Consider the following 18,986-nt stretch of genomic DNA (forward strand, 5'->3'; position numbering starts at 1 on the left):
AGGCAGTGCAAAAGGCGGCACACTCTTGGCGCTGGGCTTTCTTCAACGCCACTTCTTGTTTATTGGGACCAACAATGAACTATGACGGTGCCAATGTGTAGGGCTGAGGAGTGCGTGCTGTCAACATTTCGGACGTGGTGACACCTTTGGTGGCCAATAAGAGGGCACTGCCACCCAACGGAGCTCTGTCAGGGTGCACTACAGCTGGATCCCTGATCTGGTAGCCAGAGCGAGAGCTCGGATTCCGCTAGAACTTGTGCTGTCTTCGGATTAATTTGCGTTGGGAAGACAGCAGTCCGAGGGTGGACAAGGTGCTCAAGTGCTACCTTTACGACAAGAATGCTGGACTTTGCCCTAGCTGTCGTTGTCATAAGCTCCAGCCATGGTGCCCTTATGGACCTCTGAACAACAGCCAAAACAACTGATGTCGATTTAAAGTTTCCCTGCATACGGAAAGGGTTGCTTGTAGTGACCCAGTTATTTAGCACCAGCTCCAAAAAGCGCCTCCCTCGTATCATACCCATACTTGACCTCCCCGTGCCAGTAGTTCACCGTATCAGCCTTGTTCACCTTCCACGCCTCATCAAACGCCTTCACCACCTCCTCCGGCAACGGTCCCTTCTCCAGATCCGTCAAGTTGCCATTCAGCTGCTCGTAGCTGCTAACCCCAATGATCACCCCGTCGTTCCCGGCCTTGATGTTCAACGCCGAGTGATGCACCACCCACCTCAACGCCGCCTCGATGAGCGTGATGCCCGCCTTTTCCGCCGCCTCCTCCACAATCTTGAGCGCCTGGAAGGTGGAGTCCTTGAAGTACCTGTTGCGGTACATCTTGCCCATCGTGGTGGTGCTGTCGCTGAACCTCCCCTCGGCAGGCACAAAGTCCTTGGTCTTGATCTTGCCCGAAAAGAGACCGCCGGCGAGGGGGTTGTAGACCACGAGATCGAGGCCGTAGCGTCTCAGCGCGGGGATCAGCTCGGGCTCCAGAGAGCGAGTGATGGCGTTGTACATGCCCTGGTACAAGGTTGGCCTGACCCAGCCGTTGTACTTGCACGTAAGGACAATCTCGGCAACCTCGAAGGCGGTAAAGTTGGAGATGCCAAAAGTGACAAACCTGCCGGCTTTGTGAAGCTCGTTGATGGCCTTGAGTGTTTCCGCAAAGGGAGTGGAGCGGTCCTGTCCGTTGGATCAGCATGATGCACCGACAGGCACCCGATCTACAAGCTCAACTTACAGCAGCATGCAAGTACAAGATATCCACCGCCTCAGCCTTCAGCTCCTTCAAGCTGATGGCCACGCTTTCCTGGACTTTCTCCTTGGTGTTCTCTCCTCCATCCTTGGGGTACACCACCTTGGTCGCCAGAGTCAGCCCCCTCTGTTGCCAGTTCGTCTCCGCAGTGAAGGCTTCCTGCTTGCCCCCGATGTACAGCCTCGCTGTGTCGACCTCGTTGTAACCTCTGCTCTGCAGCAGGTCCAGAACGCGGTTGTACTCCCCCACGTCGGTTATTCTGGCGCCGGTTTCCTCATCTGGGCCAAAGGTCATCAAGCCGAGAATGACGCGGGGCTTGCCCGTGGAAGTGATGAGAGGTGACATTTTTGTTGTTGTTCTCTGCTGTTGGAATTTTATGAGAGGTTTGTGAGCCAGCAAAGCAAGGGAAAAAAGAAAAAGTGAGCAACAGCTTTAAGCATGGGAAACACACATTCGGCGATATGCTATGTCCGACAAACAAGTTGCAATCGCTTTCTCGGAGCACGACATCATAGGTGAGAGGTGCTTTGCAAAAGCGTCGGCTTTCGCGGCCGGCATCAGCGGGGCATCTGGGAAATACCCCGCCTTCCCGGACTTTAGATACGGCAATCGGCTGCCCCGGTACCGAGAGTGAAGAGTGAAGTATGTGTAAAGACTTAAGTTGATTGATATCCTATCTACAAATTCTCTGCCTCGTTCTGCCTGATTAACCTTGACCATCGGCTGTTTCCCCGAAGCAGAATCAGCACAGACGTGCTGGCGTGGAAAAATCAGCGACAAAAGTGAACCATACCCCTTCTTTTTCCCCTGCTTGATTCACCCTTCCCGTTGCCCTCCAAGCATCATGACCAAATAGCCATGGCTATTCTCCTCAATCTCTCCAACTCAACTGGCCCACGGTTCACTCCAAAGCTCCGGCCTGCCTGTTCCCAGGCCATGTAGATCACCGTCCAAAATCGACAAAGAAACGGGCGCAGTCGTAAACGTCGGGGAAAATGAGCGCAATGAAATGAACCGTTGCAACAATCCACCAACGCAAAACTATGTGACACGGCTCAAGGCAATGTCGAGAACGAATCGAAAGCGTCAAAAGTAAGTACTTGTCCCGAAAATGCACCAACCCAGTCCCAGCCAAAATCATGTTGCAAGAAGTGAATATGAAACGAAAACGTTCACGCCACCCCAAGCATCGAAGCAAAACCCCAGTTTCCCGGTCATCCCCGTACGCAAAGGCGAAAAAAAAAACGTCATGAAGCCGTCCGGAATTGATTCACCGACGTGAGGATGGCACGCCGATCCTGTCACGAACGGCCCTCATCACCGGCCGTAAGAAGGAAACCGTAGGGCATGATCGTAATTAGCGTAAAGATGTTGTTATCCGATGTCCATTATTCCTCCTTCGTAGTGTCGGCCTGTGAAAAACAAAACATACTCAGACAACAAGCTTGCGCTTCTCGGAGCTGGTGAGAACAAGCATGGCAGCCTTGCGTTGACCCTCGACAGTATCGGGCTTGACACGGCGAGAGCTGTTCTTGAGAAGGCTGGCAAAGCTGCCCGAGTCGCGGAGACCCTCGTTATCCGATGACGAGGCGCTGTCGGGGCCACGACGCTCATACTTCTGACGGGAGCTGGGACGATCGGAACCAATGGCGCCCCAGCTGCCAGTGCTGGTACGCGAGCTGGGCAGGCTGCACTCGGCATCATCACGCTCAACCAGGCTGCCCGATCCACTGCGGCCCGAATCACTGTCATTGTCGGTGACGGGTGTCTCAACCGTCTCCTCGGCACTCTCAGAAACAGGGCTAACGCTCCCGGAACCGCGAGCCTCCTTGCGGCGCTCCATGCCAGCACGAACAATGTTGCTGATGACGGTACGCCGGGTGCGAGTCACAAAGTTCTTGCTTCCGTCGTGCTTGGCAGTAGGCTTGGACTTGAGCTCGTCAAGCGAGGGAGGGTTCCGGGGTTGGCGGACAGGGTGCTCTCCAGCACGAGCCTGGCCAGGGCCATAGCCGGAAGTCAGAGGGGTCATAGGCGGAAACGAGCCCGTCTTGAGACTGCTGGCCGCAGTCTTGAGCGGCTCGTCACCAGTCGAAATAGTCAGAGAAGTCTTGCTGGCACTTGGAGTCACAGTCGAAGGGATCTTCTTATGGCCACGACGGAAGGCATTGGCGCTCGGAGGGGGCAGCGGTGCTGGGTTCTCAACAAGGGGCGAATCGTAGCGACGAGGGGGCGTGGGGCTGCGGAAGCTGTTTCTCGCCTCGGGAGGGGGGGAAACTTGCACACGAGGGGCGCCAGGACCGGCTTGCTGTTGCTGTTGCTGTTGCTGTTGCATGGCCGCCTGCATCGCTTGGGCTTGCTGGAGGTACTGAGCATTGAGCTGGGCCTGAGCCTGCGCTTGAAGCTGTGCCTGTACCTGCACCTGGGTCGGGTCCATGTAGATTTGACCAGTGCGGGGGTCATAGTAGACATTGCTGGCGTCAGGAGTGGTTGGGCCCATCATACCCTGAAGCTGGGCTTGCTGTTGGTACATGTTGGGGAAACCTTGCTGCTGCATCATGGAGTTCTGCTGCTGCATAAGCTGAGCCTGAGCATTGAGATTGAGCCCCTGAAACTGCTGGGCGGCAGCCTGCAAAGCCTTAAGCTGCTGCTGTAGACGTTGCTGCTGCTCCGAGAGGTAGGCATTGGTGTACAGCAGCTGAGCATGGATGTTGGGGTCAAGCTGGTCCTGCGAGACATCATCAAGCTGGATCTGAGGCGGGGCCAGGATCTGCTCTGTGGTGTAGTGCTGCTGCGAATATCCACCAGCACCACCACCGACATTGTAGGCCTGCTGCTGCTGAGCCTGCTGAACCTGCTGCTGGTGGGCACCGCCGAACCGGGGTATCGACGTCTTAGGTCCGCCGTACATGTTGTCAAACATACCGGGGCCCATGGAGTTGCGGTTGTTCCGGCCGGCTGGCCCTTGAACGGTCGGTGAAGCGGGACCGTTGTTGGGGAAGCTGGAGGCCATAGCCGACTTGGGTGCGGTGCGAAGACCGGCGAGGAGATGGCCGCGGCTGGTGCGGGGAGTCGGCAGGCCGTTATCCTGCTCAGTTGGGGTTTTCATACCCTCGAACGAGAGAGGCTTGAGATTTTGACCGCCACGGCGGGACGCCAGTCCAGAGGAAGCCATGCCGAGGCCGTGGGTGGTGTTGTAGGGAGGGTGAGACATTTGAGCGAGACCGCCAGGGCCCATTACAACGTGGTATGGACTCAAAAATATGTCTGGAGAGAGCTGGGAAAGGCTTTCTCTTTACGCGATAGCACGAGTCGGATATCGAAACTGGCGAAAAGAGCCGATGTGCTGAAAGGATGGAGCTTTGAACTGCCTGGCGCGATCGCTCTGGCTCGAAGTGGTGGTGGGTATCGAAATCGAAGCCCGGTCGAGGTCGAGGACGAGGACGAGGTTGCGTAGAAACGTTCAAGTCAAAGTTAGAAATTAAGAAGCATATACTGATGATGCCAAAGGTCGCAAGAAGAGAGAGACGTGGTCGAACGTTTAACTTTCTGCGATGAGATCTATTCCTCTCTCGTGGAGGAAGTGCAAAAAAAGATGATGCAAAGATGCTGGTCCCGAAAGAGAAGAAAAAGCCAAGTCCAATAAGACAGACGGTGCTGATGGTTTGGAATTAACAGTTGTCGATGGGGAAGACGAAGGAAAAAAGACTGTGATGCTGAATGAGCGGAAGGGCGTCAGAGAAAGCGGGCAAAGCCAGCGCGGACAGAGGGGAAAGAGAAAAGGCGGGTTTTTTTGTCGGAGGGAAGGTGAAGGGTACGCTGAAGGAAGTAGGTGCTGGAAAAGCCCAGTGCGGTTCTGGCTTAACAGGCGGTGGCGATGGGAGGGGAGCCCACAGTCAGCAGACAGGCTGGAGACCGGCGCGTCCAAATCCGGGTAACACGTGGGGTTGCGCGCTTTGTGTGGGACACCCGCAGACACGAGTCAAAGACGTTGGGAAATCCACCAGCTTATTCCTTTCTTTCCAGGAGGTGCAAAGATGCGAACAAGGTTTTATCCTGTGTTCCCAGATTCTGGTGCTGCTGTGCTGTGCTGTACTCTGTCTTGTCTTGCTTCTTCTTTCGTTTTCTGCTGCTGCGATATCACCCTCTGAGCGAATTAAGTTGGTTATGATAGTGGGAGTTGTCGAAGAGATTGATGATGGCTGCCCAAAAGGTACCGAGGCTTGCGATGGCGGCGACGAAGTGGAATAAAGCGGGCGCAAAAATAAAATACAAGGATTAAAAGTAGTTTTTCGGTGCAGGTGATGCTGATGTGCGCGCTTTTCCGGATCCTTTCCTTTGCCTATATTCACTTCTCCTTTTTTTTTGTGGTGTTTCTCTTTTTTTGGTGCTGTTTTGGCGAAACTGTGCTGTGCTCTGTGTAGGTCGAGAGAATGCGCGGTGAAGAAAAAATGGATGGATTCTCAATCAACGACGACAATGACGGGCAACGGTGACACCGACACAAGGACGGCGGTACGAAGAGAGGAAGAGGGGGAGGGTGAAAAGGAAGGGCGGTTTGCTGGCGTTGCAGAAAGGAAAAAAGAGAAGACGAGAGCAGAGCAACAGGAAAGGAGATATCAACTGCCCTGGAACGACTGGCCGCCTGGTGCGCAGCTGGAGGTGGGTGGTGCAGTGGAGGATTGGAGAATGGATCGAACAGGGAGAGCGGGCGGGGCCCCAGCATGCAATGCTCTGTTTCTACTGGTCCATCGTCTTAGCCTGCGGCAGGGGAGCATGCCCTGTCTGAGCGGATAGCAGACCACCGTGATTGAGCAGAAGCAGCCACTGGAACCGCGGGAACTCAGGGCCTTGCAGAAACTGAGAGTGGGCCTTCTCAGCCAATCACTGCGCGCAATTGGTGGGTGAGGTAAGCAGCCCGATTCACCTTTACCCTCGCGATATCTGTGCCGCTTCATTCGCTAACTTTTCTGCTCGTATTCTCCCAGCAAAACTCTTAGCACAGCTCTAGCTTCCGATGCTCCTTCCCGTACCTCGATGATATCCAGCAAGACGCAGGGAGCAGCCAGCTCAATTCCTCCATGCCTGATCAGGCTAAGAGCTGTCTTCGCTTGCTTGATATTGAACCAATCATGGGCCGCTACCAGAAAACCCTCCAGAGTCTCGCGCCAGGCCCAGTGACTCAAGGCGACATCGAACCCTTGCCATTCCCCCTTCGTCTTGCACGCCTGCATCAACAAGTGGTATCGGCGGCAGTGATCGGATGACTGGCCACTGGATTGTTCACTCGACAGAAAAGCAGCATGTTCATGGAAGACTTCTCCGATCTGCTGGTGGCTGGTTGCGCCAAAGGCGGTCGCCGTTACTCAACCACCGCTCGTTGGCCTGTCCCGGGGCCGTTTGGCAACCTGGAGCCATGTAGTCTCCCAAATAGCTACTACTGGCCTTTTCGGCGGCCATCTTCGCAGATCTCATAGGACACCGAGAAAACGCTACTACAGATCTCGGCTCCTCAGCATGAACCCTTCCGCGGCTTGCTGGTTGATCTTCCGAATCTGGACCATCTGTCGTTAACAATCCATGTCTTTGTGGAAGTCTTCCCGGGAAGCCATCGTCGTCTCCACAAAAGATGTGCAGCATGGGATCCTGTAACGGCCACGGGGAGGGCTTGGCGGGAGGGCTTGGTGATTTGTCCATTCCATTTTCCTTTCCATATCCGTCGGGCTGAAGCTTTTCTTCCAACAGCACCAACGAGGCAAGATGGCATTGCTTGTGATTGGAGATATCATGATGACGGCGGTGACTGTCGGATCTCATCATCTTTGACTCCTGTCAGACTGGAGGAATCGGCAAGTCACACACAGCCACGCAGAGCCAGTGGTGAGACATGAGACAAGCTGCCCGGAGCCCAAACGGCTGAAGGCTCCGTGCGCTGGACTCCGCACCCCTGAAACGTGCACAAGGAGGTTACGGTTGCATTGCCGCTTGGAGTTTCCATCCTCCCCGTGAAAGCCAGCACTGGGCATGCGGAAGAGGGTCCATTGAAGAGTTGGGAGGCCACTCACTGGAGACGATGGGTGCTTGTTGTATCGAGGTGTTCATGGGTCACATGTGGCTGCATTTATGTGCGTAGCGTCAGTTTCTGCACGTCATCTTCGCCATCTGCTAGTCCCAGTCGTGTGCGAGAGATCTGAATCGCTTGCTTGGTACTATTAGCGACTGGAAAGAAGAAAACACTGGCCGAGCCCCACAACGGGTAGTTTGAAGCCCAACGACTGCTGGCCGTGACCGTTGAGCCCAAGGCCTGGCCTATAACCCCGCACGGGAGGCTTAGAGTGGCCAAATCACGATATCAACCCTCCGAAGGTCTCCCGATCTTCTTTGGCTGATCCTGTGAAACATGTCACGCTGTCTGGAAGCAGGGAGCAATGAGATCTGGAGAGGCGGTAAAGCTTTTGTCTCTCCCTCGTTCTTCAACCGCCAGCTCACCATGTTTTGGTCCCGAGGTGTCGGGTCGTGTTTTCTGGATCAGCATGGGTTGGAGCTCACTGGAATGGCCCAACAGTGGCCGGCCTAGCCGGCCCATCTCGGTTGTTTCTTTGATGCTGACATACCCTTTGTAGATCTTCAAATTACCGTCATCAATGCCTTCATCCATTTCTTTCACCCCCTATTCGTACTGTACCCATTGCCCACGCAGTGTCCGAGCCTAATTGCTCATCATTTCCACTCCAGTCGACAGACGCGACTTTGTGGCTACTGTGCCGTAAGCAGGTTGCGTACGACCGAGAGGGGATTGGCAAGCAGTCAAGCACACGAGACGGAAGCGTGAAATGTTGGGGGCGGCACACACACGTTTCTTTCCCCAAATTCCCCATACCACAATGCAGGGCGGTTCTATCTTTAGAATCACATCACAGAGTGTACAGTGCAAATGTGATGATATCCAGATGGTCACCTCTCAATCACATTACATTTTCAATATCCCCATGAACTCATGACAGTGGACACAATTTCTTTCAGCACATTAACATTCATGAATATATGATAGAACTGGATCGTGCTACATTAGGTGAACAACGAATATAGAGAAGCACATCGCAAAAGCTTCGCTGCTAGGATCAACTGTCCAAAACGCCAATTCTAAACACAAATCATGCCTGGTGTAATGGTTGACTCTACCGGTAGACTACAGAATCCATACCATCCAAATATAGGTTATATATGTTGAACAAACTTGAGCTTCGTTTCATATACCCTATGATTGGTACAAGCCTAAGGCTACTCCCAGGTGCAGGGTATAAGTAACAGATCGAACTGAAAAGAAGGCGCAACGGGAACTCAATAGCCCCAAAAAGTGATCATCAAACAAACAGGCATCTTGCAATGAACCTAAAGCAGAACTATGATGAAATGGCTGTTCTCCTAGATTGGACAAGATCTTCACAACCCATGTTTGGTGGACTATGTCGAGATTATTCATAATATATAGAGCTCATAGGTATTTGATAAATTTGCATTGGTGTTGCAAGATAACGTTTTTGTTAGTTTTTCTGTCTTTTTCTTCTTGTCTTGTTAATAATTTTACTCCCAAAACCGAACCAGACGGGTTTGTTATAACAAGCATTGAAACATAACTTGGAACGATCAGCAACATGTCCAGGATCAGCTGATTCATGTTAGGTAGATATCTATGTGAAAGCAGCTCTCATCATTCCATGGTCTCCAGAGATATTCAGAGACTGTATTTTAAAATGATGACAATGTCATTGCTGTCACGCTACTCTATACTCGCTTTTCCCCCAACTATCTAATGCCAAAGGGGATCGTGGCCTGCCTACCAGCTAATAATACTCCTGTATCCATGTTCCCTCGGGAATTGCGCTCCCGACCTCCAACATGCTTCAAGCTTCCCACACACTTGTCCTACACTCAGTTTCTCGGAGGACTCTCATCATCGATAGTGCTGTTCGAGGGACCACCAGCCCTGCTCCCTTCTCCACCCACCGGGCCCTGCCCCGCGTTACCACTCCCCAAAGCCTCTGCCAAAGCAGCAGCATGCGCCCGTGCCTCCCTTCGAGCTATATGATCCGGGTCACTCGCCCATGGTTCCGGTGTTGGCAAGCCCGTATCATCCTCGTCCGATTCGCCAGGGGACGAGGCACGGCCTAATTTCACGTCACGTCTGAGCCCGTAGACCGGAGCCGCCACAACAAGAGCAAAAGTTCCCGCACATATGGCAATCATTCCCTGCATTGCCGACATCGCGGTCCCAAGAAACAGTAGGGGTATCATGATACAAATGAACCACATCAGGGCATGTTACATAAAACCTCCCCAGGTGCATCAGCCCGCTCTGCTGTATTGACCTCGACCCCTGTATTAGTCTCCCCTGTATTGGTCTCTTGCTCTGTGCTGGTCTCTTGCTCTGTATTGGTCTCTTGCTCTGTATTGGTCTCTTGCTCTGTATTGGCCTCTTCCTCTGTATTTGCCTGCTCCTCTTCATGCTTGGATTGCAAGCTTTCTTCCCCGGAGGCTTTTTTCTCGGCAGCTTGTTCGTCGGCGTCTCGCTTTGCTTTTCTGGCATTGGCCTTTTTCAGTTGATCTCTATTTTCTTTTTGCTTTTGGAACCTTTCCCACCCCGCAGATGAAGTTCGGCAAACATCTCAGTTGTCATGGTTGCGGTGGCCCCAACAGTTCCCTCTGACGGGGAGGCATTGGCGCGTCCCGAGTACGAGTCCGTCGTACGGGGGGTGCGAACGCATTCCAAAATAGGGCAACCACGATTGTACTAGTCTTCGTCGCCGCTATCGCTGCTCAGATCCACCGGCCCCTTGCGTTCTTCTTCATTCATCTCCTTCCATGTGCTCCAGCTGAGCATTGCAAAAGCCGCTATGATAAGCAGTCCCCCAAGGATGGCGGGAGCCTCTAGCGGTTGGCCGGTCAAGCACCAATCTACAATGGCAACGATGAAAATGGTGAGGAGTGCGGCAACCGAGCTGAGGACCGGGCTCGTCAATGAGATTAGAACCAAGAAAGAGCCCGAGAAGACCATGTTGGCAAAGACGCTGATGAGTAAGAGGGAGGCGGTTTCGCCTGTCGGCATCTCAAATGTCTCCCATCCAAGCACATGGAGCACCGGTATTGGGATCCACAGGACCAGGACGGTGAAAACTCCGATCAAGCTGCCAAAGGTATTGGCGAACATCATGCTCCTGTTGGCGCTTGTCCCATCTGGCGGGCATGCATATCGTTTGTAGAGGACCTCGTAGAGCCCATACAACACGGAACCGATGCCAATGACGATGTTGCCGGCAAAGCGAGTGGCAGGGCCAGCCTGCCCAGCTTCATCCGAGGAGCTACCGCCGCCATAAGCTACCACCAGCACACCGATGATAGCCACGAATACGGCCACCATCTTGTCGAGCCGAAGCCGTTCCTTCAGCAAGGGAATGGAAAAGGCGTAGGCAAAGAAGGCACTGCAGTTGTAGATGGCTGTCAAATCGCTGGGCGTGGTCATGCTGACGGCAACATACCAACTCGATCCAGCAACGGTCAAGGCTGTCGTCACCACTGCTGTTGTCCGAGCAAGATATGGCCAGGGCGAGCGGTCAGCGCCCATTCCCCTGGGTACTCTGACCTCTTGTCGTTCCACCATCTGGGCTGTTTTTCTCAGAATTTGCTTGTGGTTGTTCCAAAACTGATGCCATGACTGCTCCCGTCTTTGAAGGCGCAGAAACAGCAGCTGCAGTGGCCAGAGAAAGACCCACGATCCATGTGTCAAATACAGCATGGCATATGCCTTGTTCCATCCCAAGTCGTGCTGTATGTACGATGCCAATTCCGTTTGCACCACAAACGATACCAAGCTCGTGACCAGGAAAACGGCAGCGTATGTGTACTTGCGTTTCGCCTCGAGGCGGGCACTCGTAGGGCTACGGGAGCGTAGTTGATTCGTACTGCGACGGCTCAGGGTCGGGCGACTCGTGGTCAAGTCTGGGACGGCGAAATGCGAGTATGTAGGTGTGTGGGCCGAGGATGTTGAGGTTAGCGGAAGGGGGCTTCCGCGACGGTTCCCTCCTCGAAGTGTCCTGCGGCCCCGTTCTTCATCGTCGGAACTGTGATATGAGGAAAGCAGAGGTTGCTCGCCGGGGCGAGGAGTCTTGGTGCTGCGCATGGCCAGGAGCTGTGGCGGGCAGTGGGTGGACTTGGGTAGAACAACTGAACGGGGCTGCTATGTCGCTACCTCTATCGACATGGGAAATCAAGTGTATACGGAGGCTCGACGGCTGGCGGACGCATGTGCCGTTCGCTGCTGCGTTGTCGTCGGGTGTGTGTGACGTACTGGGGGTAGAATTAAGAGACGGACAGTGGTAACCGGGCAGACAAAGAACGGGGTGGAATGGACAGCCTTGATTGTAAGTGGACAAAACGTGGCTATGTATAAGCGAACGAATGCCAGGAAAGATATGCAATTAAGTGTTTCTTGGTGGGAGGAGAGGCCCCGACTTTAAAGTTCTCAAAATCATGTCTTCCAGGTAGGTTGTTGGTAGGTTGTTTGGAAGAGAGATGGCCTGTGTCACCATCCCAACACCATCGGACCCCTGTCGTTTGGTGTCAGCTGCGGCTTCCCGATCCACGGGCCGGGATCCACCAATGAGAGCAGGAACTGGCCTGCCATTCTGTGGGGGCCCCACTGGGGAAGTGCGGGATGTTCCCACTTTAGGGGTCCCACGGATTTCTTTCCACCTTCCACCAACCACAATGGTCCTTCTAGATGGCTTCATCAGGTGTGCTCTCATTTGCTCTTGCTCCCGTCTTTTGACAGCCTCCGTTCTGGATCTTGTGCCTATCCCCGGGCCTCTGAGAATACCGAAATCATTTTTTCCCCCACACGTGCCTCATCCTTCCTGACCTACTGCTCTGGAACAGCGTCTCACTTTAATGACAAATGGCAAGTCACGCGCTCAGACGCAGGCATCACGCCAAGCGCCTTTCAATACTCTCAACGTGGAGCAGGAGAAAACAATCGTGGCATTTATTACGCAATACCTCCTTAAACGGATACGTACAACACCCAAAGTTTGACTACGGATCAGCATCACCAGCCGCTTTCCCGCCTTTAGCGGTCAACCTTCAAAGCCTTTCGTCTTCCTCCCCATCCTAGAGCAAGCCAAGTGTCTCCCGTCTGGATTTGGAGTTGGGGTCGAAATAGGGTTTCTCTCCCAGCGACACCACCCGGTTGCCCTGTCTCTTGCCGACATAGTCGCTGTAATTATGTTGTCAGCTGTCTGGTCTGCCCTGATGCTCGGAAGAGCGAGGAAAGAGGAACTCACTACGTAGCTGTATGGAACACCGATCGGCTATATTCTCCTTGTCAGTCTTCTCTACTCCAGCACAAGTATTCAGACGTCTTGATAAAAGAACTTACTTGTCCCATATGGCAAGATCGTTCTTGTTCCAACGGAAGCGGACTTGAAGGTCGTGGTTCTCAGAAATGAGTTGGTAAACTGTTTCGTCGGTCAGCAACAGCACACGATGATACCTTCATATTTTGAAAGAACCTACAATAAGCCTTGAGAATCTCACTCTCACGCTCCGTGACGCCGTTGATCCAACCGGCATGCACTTGGTGGCCGGCTCCGAAGAGAGACTTCCACCCGGTGACTGGGTTGGTGCGGACAACAGGGCTACATATCAGTCACTGGTCAGCATATTGGCTCAGCCTCTTTCAGCATACGGATAAGCATACTGCTCAGCCTTGAAATCCAGCCCATTATTCTCCGGAGCACCACGGAACTGATCAATCAGCTCAGCACCGAAGGCTTCTTTGACCCTGACAAAGTTGGGCTGATGGTGCGTCGCAGTCAGGCTCTCGGCCAACTTCTGAAGCGCAGGGCTTAAACGGTCATACACCTCATAGCCGGAGGCCCAGAGGGTATCTCCGCCAACATCTTCGGGAGGCTGCACAATCTTGAGGATGGCATAGTCGGAAGGGATATGCTCGAACGTGATGCTAGGGGAGAGTCAGCTATTGGTTTGCCTGGAAGCGCAAGGTGAGAACAACATACTCAGCATGCCAGCCCTCACTCGCCAGTCTCTTTGCAGTATAGCCATAACGATCGGCGTAGTACTTGCGATTCTGCTCCGACGAGATGACAGAAACCTCGTCGTCGAGCTTGCCATTCTCATCGACGGCAATACCGCGCTTGCTGTTGGCAAGGGCGTGCTTGTGGAGCTTGGACGTCTCAGGCTTTCCTGTCAACTCACCAAGTCTTTGACCCAAGAGCTTCTGGTCGTCAATGCTTAGATCTTGGTTGCGGAAGAACACGACGCCTCGTTGGGAAACTTTTCTGGTGTCAGTCGAAGAACCACGGCTGCAGAAACCACCAATGAGCTTACCGAGAATGGCGAGATCACGGATTTTATCGTCATCATGTAGGATCTCACTCAGTTGCAAGTTGGGGAACTCGCGACCGATTACATTCGTGACATCGAAATGCTCATAGGTGTCGAGAGTGCCCGAGTAGGTCAAGGGCCCCGAAAGCCTAGAGGCGCTGCTGTGTCCGGGAGCGATGGATCCTTTGGTCGGAACAGGAACCACCACAGGAGCAGTCTGTACATCGATGTCGGCGACAGGAGGAGCCATGTTGATGTTGGTGTGCTGAATATGGATTTATGTGAAGGGTATGTGTTCCTGATGACTGGTCTCGAACTGATGTCTTGAGCGGGAAACAGCAGGTCGTTGAGAGCTGTTCCTTATATCTTTCACAACGACCAGCGCCAGTGCCGATGGCGCCCCGATGATGCCAGGAGTTTAAGAGATCAGCGGAGATAACCCCTTATTTTTTCTGGTCTCCCGGATGAGGTGCAATGTTCCACGATTTTCGCAACAAGCTCGAACTCCTGTGCTGGCTTGTCATTTGCGGTGACTCGGGAACGAAGACGTAGCGTTGCCTCGAGCTCAAGCTCGCCATTGCATGTCTGATGGTCTTTACAAATCTGCAAGTGGTGACCAATCCCAGGCACCCGTTGAACATTTGGCTGTGTCCGACAGGTCAACGTGAGCGTTTTGAGGCATGTGAGTTCGATATCGGGCGACTTTCATTGGTCGAACTCATTTACACGACAGAAGGGTAAGTTGGTGCTGGTGTATGGCTGCTCACACTGAAGGTGCACCTTGTCATACTCACGCGATATTGCACCATAGAGCCATGGTTTGTGGTCAAATATGTGAGTTTGGAACCACTGCTTGGCCGCGCCGTTATCTATTGAGACTATCAACGTACTTGAACTTGACGGCAGTCGTCATCTGCCTGTCATATGGTATACCATCGACATGAAGCCGACACGGCACCGGCGTTTGGCCTTCCCTTCGTTCACGGCATCATTGGACCTCAGGCTTCAAGTGTAGGAGCGAGGAAAATCGTATGTAGATGGAGAGAATATGATGGTAACGCATTATTACCACGTACTCTCAAAATTCCTGACTGGAGTGATTTTTGGCAGGTTGTAAGTGTACCTCCTGGGGGAGAACACAGCAAGTTTGTTCTTCAACTCACCAACATACATGCACTGAGTGAAGTAGCGTCATTGGGCTCAAACAGTTGCCACCAGTTTGCGGTTTGCATGGTAAAATTAGGAGGAGACTACCTAGTGACAGCTTTACTCTCATTTCATTATCACCCGACTGCATATATGTCAATCCCCTCTTCGGCTCATGCTCTGGATACTCTTGGACGTTGGTGATTGACATGGGATACTGAACCCTAACCCCCCACAGGTGGCCACTCAAGAGGGAGCGTCTTGGGAGCAGTCACGTGCCGGGCGCACTTTCGGTGAGACGGGAGGTCAGGGGCCAAGCGAAGAGAGTTTAAGGGAATCGCGTAAAACCGCGTCTCGCTTTCCCCCACAGCCTCGGACAAGGTCAAGCAACCGCGTCTTTTCGTGACTTCCGCGTCTGCAACCGCGACAGCAATTAAGCAGCGACCATCGACGACGACGACTGCTTGAGGGGAATAGTTTTGGCGTCGTTCCATTCAATTGTTTTCTTGTCGCCGACCATTTCATCTTGCGCAGCCTAGTCGGCTTCTCTCAGCCTCCAGGTTCCAGTCGATTGCCGCCGTCCTGTTGGAAAAAAACTGGCCCATTGGACAGCCGAGAAACGGACGACTTTCTTAAACTCCCAAAAACCCCAACGCCAGTCTCACAGCCTTTCTTGAACAAAGCCTTTCTGCTCGCAAAATCTCGAACAACTCTGCAAGATGGCCAAGGGCGCTGCCCCGGCCGGGGTATACAGCGCGACATATAGTGGTGTACGTCGCCCGCTATGGACTCTGTCTAGACACTGCAACAAAGGCTCCTGGCCAAAAAAACGCATTGCTAATCATGAAATTCAATGCAGGTACCCGTCTACGAGTTTCAGTTTGGGACCGATCTCAAGGAACATGTTATGCGCCGGCGTGCCGACAACTGGGTGAATGCGACACACATCCTGAAGGCTGCCGGCTTTGACAAGCCTGCCCGAACGAGAATTCTGGAGCGCGAAGTTCAAAAGGAGGAGCATGAAAAAGTCCAGGGTGGTTACGGAAAATACCAAGGTGCGCCGGCTTCTTGCTGTTTTTTTTTCGTTTGCCCAAAACATCACGTTCCGTTTGCTGACTTGACTCTTTGCCTTGTGTTGCAGGCACATGGATTCCTCTCGAACAAGGCGAGGCGCTTGCCCAGCGAAACAACATCTACGAACGCTTACGGCCCATCTTTGAGTATGAGCCTGGGAGTGAGAGCCCTCCTCCCGCACCAAGACATGCGAGCAAGCCAAAGGCCCCAAAGGCCAAGCCTGCCGTTCCAAAATGGGGCAGCAAGTCTCAAAACAGGAAGGGTAGTCTGTCGCAGCCCGCTGTGTTCTCACACAGTCATGCCCAACAAGGTGTTCCCATCCAAGAAGAATACGAGAGTGTTGCTTCTCAGATGCACGAAGACGACACCCCCGACAACATGACTGTTGCCTCGGCCTCGTACATGGCTGAGGACGATCGAGCATACGACATGTCGCACTTCTCCACCGGCCACAGGAAGCGCAAGAGAGAGGAGGAGATGCGGGACATGACGGCGCAACAACATGCCATGTACGGGGATGAGCTGCTTGACTACTTTTTGCTGTCTACAAACCAACAGGCTGCCATTCGTCCTGATCCCCCAACCAACTTTCAGCCGGACTGGCCCATCGACACTGACAGGCATACGTCGCTCCATTGGGCTTCGGCCATGGGCGATACCGATGTCATCAAACAGCTAAAGCGGTTTGATGCCAATCTCATGGCTCAGAATATCAGGGGGGAGACGCCATTAATGTGGGCGGTGAACTTTACGAATTGCTACATGAAGAAAACGTTTCCTACCGTTCTCAACGAGCTATTCAAATCGGTGGATGCAAGAGATCACTCTGGGTGCACTGTCATTCACCATGCGGCGGTTATGAAGCGAGGACGGGTACAAAGCTCAACCTGTGCTCGGTATTATCTGGACATCATCCTGAACAAACTGGTAGAAGTTCGCCAGCCAGAGGAGGTACAGGCGCTGCTCGATGCTCAGGATGAAGAGGGCAATACGGCGTTGCATCTGGCGGCCAGAGTCAACGCCAGGAAATGCATCAGATCGCTTCTCGGCCGTGGAGCAGCAACCGACATCGAAAACAACGAGGGCGTGAGAGCGGAGGATTTGATCAAAGAAATCAACACCACCCGTTCTCTTGCCCGGACCGGGCCACAGCGCTCCTCGAGTCCGTTCGCCCCTGAGACAGCCCGGCGCAATGGCTTTCGGGATGCCCTTGGAGAAGACCCAACGAGCAAGTTACAGTTGTCATACCAGAGTGAGGCAGCCAACACGGTGCAATCGCGCATCACGCCGCTCGTGCTCCAGAAACTTCAAGATTTGTCTCAAAGCTACGACAGCGAGTTCAACGAGACGGACGAAGCCGAAAAGGAAGCCAGACACATCCTGGCCAACACCCAAGCTGAGCTCAACAACCTCCGAGCCAGCATCGCCGAGCTCGAGTCCAGGATCGAAGCCGACGACCAAGCCAGCAAGACGGAGGAAGAGGTGGCCGCCGCCAAGAAGCAAGTCCTTGCTCTCTTTCGCCGGCAGACGCAGCTCGCCATTGAAAAGGCCATTGAGCAGAACCTCGCCTCTGTTACCAATGGCCAGCAGCAAGAGGAAGAAGACGACTCACCGGAAGAGCGGCTCAAGCTCGCGGCGCAACTCCATGCCATGTTGGTCGAGCAGGAAGCTGCCGAGGTGGAGTACGTCGAGGCGAGGGGCATGCTTGGGACGGGCAAGAAGATTGATCAGTACAGGCACTTGCTCTGCAGCTGCTTGCCGCCCGAGGACCAGGACATGCTGGACCAGAACCTGGAGGACATGATCTCCATGATGGAGGATGAGGCGGAGAGCAACAGTGCCGCTTTATTGCCGCCAGGGACGAACCCGGATGGGGTCATGGAGGGGATGGGCATGCTGGGTGGGATGGCGCTGGCGATGGCGGAGGCGGCTGAGCCAATGGAGATTACTGGGTGAGGCTACGAAGTTGGTTGCATGTCGGAGCATAAGCTTTTGTCGTATCATGGCGGATGCGGTTTCTTTTTCTTTTCTCGGGCACTTGGCATTCACTCTCTGCTTGAGGTGTCTGGCATTTTCTTTTTCTTGGGGTGTTTGGGGCGGGGCGTTGTCAGGAAATGGATGGATGGGGTCACTGGGCATGTTCAGAGTTTTCGCTGTTCTTAATTTTTTTTTTTTGCTTATTGTTTCTGCAGTAATCATGACGGGGGCAAAGTGGCGGAATATATTCCGGCAGTGTCGGAACACTCTGGGCGGTGGTGTTGACGAAATCAGAATCTTGGTTTTATCTTGTATACCACACACAACTTTTGCTTGAGATATTGAACAGCGGGCGTTTGTATCTTGTTGACGTATCTATACATTGAACATATATTGTCATGCTCACCATATCCGCAATAGGCCAAATTACTCAAGCCGTGGATGAGTCTCTGGCAGCGTATTCTGACGATACCCCCCCTCCCTTTCCCCGAATGTGATGCTAGATACGAGTACTCGGTAGTTGCCGCCCCTTGACACTCACTGTACCACCCATAATGTTAAAAGCAACCATCATCACCCAATCACGGCATCGTGTCATTGATGCCCATGCCAAAAGTTCCCAAACAAATCCCCGGAGGCCGTGGTGGTGTTGTTTTCCACCCCTGAATTTCCATTGGTTACCCCCGGAGGATGGAACCCTGGATACGGACACCCTACCGTCAACTCATTCAGCCTCCTCGGCACAGGTATCCACCCCCCTCTCCCTCTTGCGTGTTTGTTGGTAACGACGGATGGCCTATCGATCGGGGCCCCCTTCTCGCATGGGGGATACGCGGGTGACAGCGGGATAGTAAAGGGACAAAAAGGAAAAGGCTGGCTGAGGTTGGGGGGAAGGCGGGTGGGATGAGAAGGTTTCTCTCGTATCGTGCGTATCTCGGGTTTTGGAGGGGCAGGGATATCTCCACATTTACCATCCTGTGGTTTATACCCTGGTTGTGTGTTAGTAAGGACCAAGTCACTGGACTTGGGGAGGGTTTGATGTGGGCTTTTGACATGAAGGGACTGCGTCTTGAGCACTCTGGTTAGCCGGCGGTGTTGCGTACCGGGTTTGTTTGTTTGGGTGACTGGTGGTGAGGGTTGCATT

The 18,986-nt window shown here is 53.4% G+C and overlaps 5 protein-coding genes across 5 annotated transcripts; 1 reads left to right on the forward strand and 4 right to left on the reverse strand.

Annotated features, from left to right (window-relative positions):
* Positions 1 to 477: 477 nt before the first annotated feature.
* PODANS_2_14080 (uncharacterized protein) lies at positions 478 to 1,594 on the reverse strand (the record flags this gene model as incomplete). The annotated part of the gene is made up of 2 exons (XM_001903203.1): positions 478 to 1,176; positions 1,235 to 1,594. The coding sequence occupies 2 exons, from the start codon at positions 1,592 to 1,594 to the stop codon at positions 478 to 480; spliced, it is 1,059 nt and encodes a 352-aa protein (XP_001903238.1).
* A 1,087-nt stretch (positions 1,595 to 2,681) lies between these two features.
* On the reverse strand, positions 2,682 to 4,484 carry PODANS_2_14090 (uncharacterized protein; the record flags this gene model as incomplete). Its single annotated transcript, XM_001903204.1, has 1 exon — positions 2,682 to 4,484. The coding sequence occupies one exon, from the start codon at positions 4,482 to 4,484 to the stop codon at positions 2,682 to 2,684; it is 1,803 nt and encodes a 600-aa protein (XP_001903239.1).
* A 5,553-nt stretch (positions 4,485 to 10,037) lies between these two features.
* On the reverse strand, positions 10,038 to 11,423 carry PODANS_2_14100 (uncharacterized protein; the record flags this gene model as incomplete). Its single annotated transcript, XM_001903205.1, has 1 exon — positions 10,038 to 11,423. One exon carries the CDS (start codon positions 11,421 to 11,423, stop codon positions 10,038 to 10,040), a length of 1,386 nt encoding a protein of 461 aa, XP_001903240.1.
* A 1,314-nt stretch (positions 11,424 to 12,737) lies between these two features.
* Positions 12,738 to 13,922, reverse strand: PODANS_2_14110 (uncharacterized protein; the record flags this gene model as incomplete). The annotated part of the gene is made up of 3 exons (XM_001903206.1): positions 12,738 to 12,936; positions 12,999 to 13,262; positions 13,318 to 13,922. Coding segments are annotated over 3 exons (1,068 nt in total), but the record flags the coding sequence as incomplete, so codon positions are not given.
* A 1,588-nt stretch (positions 13,923 to 15,510) lies between these two features.
* Positions 15,511 to 17,821, forward strand: PODANS_2_14120 (uncharacterized protein; the record flags this gene model as incomplete). Its single annotated transcript, XM_001903207.1, has 3 exons — positions 15,511 to 15,561; positions 15,651 to 15,846; positions 15,933 to 17,821. 3 exons carry the CDS (start codon positions 15,511 to 15,513, stop codon positions 17,819 to 17,821), a joined length of 2,136 nt encoding a protein of 711 aa, XP_001903242.1.
* Positions 17,822 to 18,986: the final 1,165 nt, after the last annotated feature.

Source organism: Podospora anserina, chromosome 2 (genome assembly GCF_000226545.1).
Source record: "Podospora anserina S mat+ genomic DNA chromosome 2, supercontig 3".
Lineage (NCBI taxonomy): Eukaryota > Fungi > Ascomycota > Sordariomycetes > Sordariales > Podosporaceae > Podospora > Podospora anserina.